General features: G+C 46.3%; 1 protein-coding gene across 2 annotated transcripts; it reads right to left on the minus strand.

The window, feature by feature from the left end:
• Window positions 1-1,965: 1,965 nt before the first annotated feature.
• On the minus strand, window positions 1,966-6,035 carry NEUROD6 (neuronal differentiation 6). Of its 2 annotated transcripts, none has more exons than XM_026019127.2 (2): window positions 5,131-6,035; window positions 1,966-3,798 (listed from the first exon to the last, which is right to left on the minus strand). In XM_026019127.2, the coding sequence occupies exon 2, from the start codon at window positions 3,775-3,777 to the stop codon at window positions 2,764-2,766; it is 1,014 nt and encodes a 337-aa protein (XP_025874912.1). In that variant the 5' UTR covers window positions 3,778-3,798; window positions 5,131-6,035; the 3' UTR covers window positions 1,966-2,763. The 2 variants fall into 2 exon arrangements, with proteins under 2 accessions (XP_025874912.1, XP_025874914.1); XM_026019129.2 differs by having other exon boundaries at window positions 1,966-3,657; window positions 5,131-5,505.
• Window positions 6,036-6,914: the final 879 nt, after the last annotated feature.

Genomic DNA, 6,914 nt, shown 5'->3' on the forward strand with positions numbered 1-6,914 from the left:
CGAGTCATGATTTCTCAGGACTGCAGTCCACAGGGGACAGAGGGGAGCCCTGCTGAGGAAGAGAACTGGCACCCTGACCTTGGCTAGTGTAAAGGGGACCAGCTGGGTGGTTCCCATAGCAGGGATCATCGGTGGGACCTGAAGGATGGCTAAGCCACCGGGATCAGTCCCACACCCCTCCTCACACACAACACAGCATCCCACAGGGGATCAGGCCACCAGAGGAGAGAGCCCGCGTGGGGATGGGGACACCCAAACTATAGAAGAAATTTCATAACCTCGGGGTCTGTGCCAGAAAACCCCACTCTTCTGCTCGAGTCCATTTGGAACAAAGCCCCGAGATGAGACCCTTCTGAACATTTGCTCCTTCCCAGACATTCAGCCAGCGGCTTTCCCCTTCGCGTTCCCGCATTGCCAGAAGGGAGAGGGGATCACGCATCTCCGCTGTGGTCTCTCGGTCCCACGCGGGTCTGTGACCCTGGGGAGACCGTCGCTCCCAAGCCTGTGCGGACCGAGACCCTTAGTCGGGCAGCGGGTCACCCGGGACCGCGGCGGGAAGGCGGCGCTTGCTCCGTTAGGGACTAAACAGAAACGCCTCCGTTTAAGTCCGACGCTTCCCCTTGCAGATGCTTCCTCGCTTTCGTGCTCTTGGCCCAGACCGGGTGGGCAGCGCTCGGGCTCTCGGCGTCCGGGCGCTGTAGAGGCCGCGGTCCCGGCCGCCCGGAGGAGGCCCGGTCGGCGCGCACCAGCTGCGGGGCCAGGGGCGAGCCCCCGCGGTGCCCGACGGACGGGCGGGGCCTGGCGGCTCCCCGCCCCGGGCCGACTTCTCTGCACCCCTAGAGGGCACACGTCCCCGTCTTTCCCGCCTTCTTTGCCCTCGCGGGATGGGAATGAGCAGGTGCTGTCGCGAGCGCCGGGCGGGGCGCGCTCACCAGCAGGTGCTCGGGCACCTCCGCCCCTCGGAGCGCGGCTGCGGTGCGCGCCCCTGGGGGGGGGGGGGGGCTCGGCCCTGGACGTCCCGCGGGCGTGGCGGGGCCGCACAGGGGCAGCTTGCGGCGCACCTGGGGCACACTGGAGGCGGCGGGGGCGGCGGGGCAGGGGCGCCGCCCTTTGCAGGTCGGCTCGGGCGCGGCTCGCAGGGCGCGGCCCCCGGCCCCAGGGCGCCCGCTGCGGGCGGGCCACGGGCAGTGCAGCCGGTGCCCCCCCCCCCCCCCCCGAGCCCCGGGACGCGCGGGGGCGCCACGCCGCCTGCATCCTCCGCGCTCCCCGCCGCCCGCGAGCAGCCGTCGGGCCCGGGCGCGCCAGTGGGCCGCGGCGGGCGTCGGCGAGCGCGGAGCCCCCGCCCGGGCGCACGGACCCGGGTCTCTAACCTCGCCGGCTCCCCCGGGGGCGCGCACCTGCGCCGGAGGGCGGCGGCTCGGAGGTCACCGCCCCCCTGGTCTTTCTTCTAGAAGGGCCCGGCCCCGCCCAAGGGGGTGAGCTCCCTGGGCGCCGTTCAAGTGGGTGTTCGCTGGCCTTTTGTCAGGAAACTTTTAATCACACGGAATTTAGCCTCTAATCGGCCAGACTTATTTAAACCGCGCAGAGTAAAACCTTCCATTTTTTAACATCCACTCTTGGTGTTTGCTGGAAATTTGCCACCGAATTTCGGCTGGAGCTGAAGGTTACCAGGATTTATCATTGTTTCCCCAGGATGTTTAACCCTCATGGGCTCCTCTTCTTTCATTTAAGATACTTAAAAAAAAAAAAAAAGAAAGAAAGAAAAGAAAAGAAAAGGAAGAAAAGAAAAAGAAAAGAAAAATTCTTATAAGAGCTTTGGCCATTTTGTTTAAGAAATTTGTTTTATCTCGTACGGTTTTGGGATCCAGAAATATTTCTGAAATGGGGAGGAGGGAGTGTTAGAGAGCAGCTGTGTACTAGGAAATAATAAGTATCATGCAAAAATATCACAGCTAATAGATGTCCTTTAGGAGTGTAAATATCTATGTTTAATTGCTTTAAAAATGCGGGGTGGAAAAACACAATTATACATTGTGATAACAAACCTGTACAGATAATTTCTGAAAATACAAAACAAGAGCTGAAAAATTTTTCTTTACGATTGAAATATTGTTCCAAAATCATGACACCGTCCACCCAAATATCATGTTGCCCCATCTGCAATACCCGAAGAGGAATAGTTACCGATTGAATGCATTTAGATTCATCCTTAATAAGAAGAAAATTGCATAGCTTTTTATATTGTTGCACATCCTCAAATGCATCTTCCAACATCAGTGTCACCTTAGGGTTATTCTCAATATTTTCAATTTTCAATTTTCAGAGATACATAATATATAATTGCTAGTAATTATAAACACATCATTTTATTCATCTGATTTTAATAACATGCATTTTTATAATTACTGTACAACTGAAATAGACATTGAGTTACGCTGTGTGCATGTCTTTATTCAACAGTATATTCTTAGACACCTTGTTCAAACAAATCAGGTGAATTTAAAAGAAAATAAAACAAGAAAAAAAAATCCTTCCAGTAGAAACAGAATCACAGTGCTTTACAGACAAAAGGAAAGGAAAAGAAGTCCTCATACGAAAAGAGATTTATTATTACATAGAAAATTCTCACAATAGTTGAAACACACTTCAGGAACTAGTAAACACCTCAGATAGAGTTGTGCCAATTACTCAGCCCACAAGCATCTGCTTTGTCTTAATTAGACGGGGGAGGTGAATGACCACTGTTTATTTTCATTTTCCTCATTAATTATGAAAAACTGCATTTAATTCATCTTGCATGGTGAGAGATTGGCTGCGCAGATGTAAGTCGTAAGGGAAGTGACTGTCGGTGGGCAACCTGAACATGGCACCCTGCCCAAGGGGACCCCTGGGTGGCACTGCACAGTAATGCATGCCGTAATTGTAATTTTTGCCATAGTCCAAGGTTTCTTCTTGCTTCAGGGAAAATATCCCATTATAGTTAATTGGGGGAGGACTTAAGGGACCTTCAAACTGAGGGCTGGCACACTCAGGGGAAGTGCTTTCATAGAAGGATTCATATGCACTGCAATAATTGTAGGGTTTCATGGACTTGGAATTATCAAGAGTTCCATGCCCTGGGGGAGTGGTGAGCTCAGGGCTGTGGTAGGGTGGGTAGAAAGTAGAGTAGGGTGACCTTGTGTGGTGCGCAGCCTCCCCACCCTGACCCATCAGGAAACTCCTGGCGTTGAGCTGCAAGCAGCCTGCCACCAAGTTTGTAGTTGGCTGGGAAAGACCTTTGCATAAGTTTTGGACGAACGTGAGCAGATCAGGTCTCTTGCCGATTCTCAGAATTTCAGAAAGTGCCCAGATGTAGTTTTTGGCCAGTCGTAAAGTTTCTATTTTGGACAGTTTTTGGGTTTTGGAATAACAGGGGACCACTTTTCTTAAATTGTCCAGAGCGTCGTTGAGGCCGTGCATCCTGTTTCTCTCGCGCGCGTTCGCTTCCTGTCTCCTGAACTTGACCCTCTCCAGTCGGAGCTTGGTGGTCTTTTTTTTCCTAAGACCCCTCCTCCTGGGCAAGCCATTTTCATCTTCCTCTTCCCTGTCTTCCTCCTCTTCTTCCTTCTCGGTTTCTTCTCCGGGGGCCCTTTTGATGCTCTTTCCTCGAAGGACAATCTGTTTGGAAAAGCTTTCTGGTTTCTTAATTTGCTTCTGGTCCTCACATTCTCTAGAAAACTTTCTGCACATCTGGGATTCTGGCATTACAACAGACTCATCAAACGGTAGTGTTAACATGGTTCTCTAATCTTAAATTACCTGAAAAAATGCCAGCACAATATTTAAAGTGTTTTCATTTTTAAAGTTTATACACTTAAAACATATTTAATGACTTAATCATAAGAATGCACAAACACGTGAAAAAGACTGATTCTGGGACCGATTTTTTACGTAAAATACAATCTTTGAGTTTGTGCAGACTAGTAATTACAAAAAAAAAACAACCATTGGCACATGCAATAGGATCGATTTATACAGGCAAATTATCAAAAGAAAATAAAACAAGAAGTATTCATTATAATGCCACCACCATCTCCACTTCCCTTTGATTTTAAACTGGTTTTAATGCACAAAAAGGACCGTGGAATTCCAGCAAATGCAAAACATGATATAGCAATGCAGAATTTCATTAATTCCAATTCCCCTGAGTACAAAATAAGAAGAGACACCAGTTTTTAAAATAAAAAAGTGTTATCTCTCCATTAGCTGACAAATTTGTGAGGGTTTTTTTTTTTTTTTTTTTTTTTTTTAGGAAAAGAAATTAGCCTTAACTTTATTTGCTGTATTACATAACTGCAAATTTAGCTAAGTGGCTGTTGACATTTACAAATTTAAAGAAAAGATTAATCAGAGCCCATTTTTAAAACTGATTTCTTTCTGAGCAGGGAAGAAATATGTAAAAGAGCACTATTTTCCCAGCCTTCACAAAAAAGGGGGAGGGGGATTAGGCTAATTTGGAATAAACTGCATAAATAAATTTGAAAAAACAAAAATCACTGGCATTTTTTTTTAAATCAAAGAAAATGTTAAGACTGCTTTTACATTTACAATTTTTCCAAATGTGATCGTCTGTTTACTGCTGTTCAAATCATCCTGGACAAAAAAACCACTCTCGTAGTGTTTTTGTTCTACGAGCCACAGAAGTCTCCCTCTAGCTAATATCTGACAGGAACGGTCCAAGGATTCTGACTGCAATTGTGCACGTGTGTTCAGAATCCCGAATGAAAGGGGAAAATAATTTGTGTTTCAAATGCAATTTTGGCTTTCGTTTGGTGAAGCAGCAAGTATTTTCATCTAAAGTCTTCAAACAAATAGGCACGTTAAAACAGAGACTTTTCAATTTAACAATCTCCAGCCCCCTCAGCACACACACATACACACATACACACATAAACTCTTAGTAATGTCCACATACTTGCAGTGTTACATAATAGCAGTGAAAGTATGTGACAATTACATCATAAGAATGAAATATGATAAGAAGTTATAGATGGCAAAGAGCATATAAATACTATAAGACAGTGACACTGTATCTTTAAATACTTGCATGCAAAGCCAGCATCAATTGAAGTAGATCTTTATTTATATTACCTTAGGTTTTAATTTCATTCAATAATCAGTTTTCATTTTGTATCTTCCAAATCTTTTCAGGCTGAGTGTCGCATCGTCTCCTGGAGTCTCTAGATCTGTGTATATCTGCACTATCTCATTGATCTCTAAAAAGTGACATTGATGCCAACTGCCAGAGCTGGTACCCATGCCATCTGCTAGTGACGTCACAGGGCAGAGAGAACCATGTGATCCTCTCTCTTGGGACCTTCATTCTGCACTGATCATCTGGCATCCCTGTAAGTGGGTACCAGCATTCATGCATCAACACAGAAGGTTAGACTGATAGGGAAAAAATCTGCACCAGCATTTCACATACAGTAGGTGCGTTTCTCCTCGAGCTGCTTCGGCTCCACTGGCAGTCTGGAGAAATAGCCGTGTTAGTGCTCAGTTTCGCCCTGCCAACGGTGCAACTATTAGGTGGTCGTTAATATTCCATTCATTTACAAGGTGGGCTTTTGTGTGAGCGAGGGGGTTTTGTTGTTGTTGATGTTGACGTTTTGTGAAGATCCCCATCCCGTTCGTGCACCTGGGTACCCAGGGAAAGGAAGCCGTGAGAAGGAGCTGAAATCAGGAAAAGGGTCTTGAGATGCTTACCCAAACTAAGATTTGTGTAAGCGAACAGGGATCAGCAAAGGTCTCCTCATTTCCTTGTTTTGTTTCGTGGCATGTAACTTATGGGTGTGTGTCTGTGTGTTCTCTTATTAACATGTACGACTTCTGTGCTTCTTAGGAATTTGGAATAAAAGAACAGTTTCTCCATCTGGGGTCTGTGAAAGACATCCTCAGGCGCCCCCCCCCCTTCCTCCACTTGCTGGTACCTTTCAACAACTTTTTGGGAGACCGTTTATCTCTTAACAAACGCAGAGACATCTGCGAGGCCACCGTGAAAGATTTCAGACCACATCCTGTGTCCTCTCCCCGAAGTCACAACTTCGGTCTTGCATTGTCCCATCCTCTCTCCAGCGTTAACTGGCTTGCTCGTTCTCATTTCGTTTCCTACACACCAAACATAAAAAATAGCTCTTAGGTTTTTGTCTTGTTCTTCTCCCTGGCATTCAGCTGAGTGTTTTTAATCAAAGATTAGCTTTTCTGCTTTCTGAAGCCCTCAGATTTTTTTTTCTTTTCTCTTAAAGATCTTCTCCTTCTCTTAAAAGCTCTTCTCACATTTCCCCCCTCTAGACCAACAGCCAATTTAAAAGTCTCCTCATTTTTACATCAGTGTCCAGTGTTTTTTTCTTTGTCAGATTTACACATATTTCTCTTTCCCCCCACTCTCCGCTTTTGGTATATTAACGAAGGCAGGGGGAGAAATAGTTAAGCGAAATCGGAGAGGCCTTATTGATAAAATACACTGTGAAATCAGAGGCAAACTCTACCTTCCTCTCCTTTTCTCTGCTCCCCTGTCACCCCCTTCCCTTGCAAAAAGAGGGAGAGAGAGAGAGAGAGAGAGAGAAAGAGAGAAAGAGAGAAAAGGAACGTTTTATTTCAGAATTGCCCATCAGTAAAGTAAAAAGTGCACTAAAAAAAAAAGTTTAAAAATGGACAAACACAACCTTTGTTGTTTGACAACTGAATAATCTCTTTCTATAAAGTGAGACAGTATGCTTTTGGTATTAAAGTAATCCCTGGCAGAGTTGTAACTGTTGAATCTGTGTTAGCCTTCCCTTTATAAATCCCAGTTTTGAAAGGTTTAGAATTCTGCTGCTTTCATGCACTTTGGTTCCAGATTGGCATCGGCGGCCTCAAATCAAATGCGGTTCTGC

Source organism: Vulpes vulpes, chromosome 7, assembly GCF_048418805.1.
Source record: "Vulpes vulpes isolate BD-2025 chromosome 7, VulVul3, whole genome shotgun sequence".
Taxonomy (NCBI): Eukaryota; Metazoa; Chordata; class Mammalia; order Carnivora; family Canidae; genus Vulpes; species Vulpes vulpes.

Excerpts from the sequence above, each read along its gene's own strand:
- NEUROD6 (XM_026019127.2), bottom strand. The coding sequence starts at position 3,777 with ATGTTAACACTACCGTTTGATGAGTCTGTTGTAATGCCAGAATCCCAG.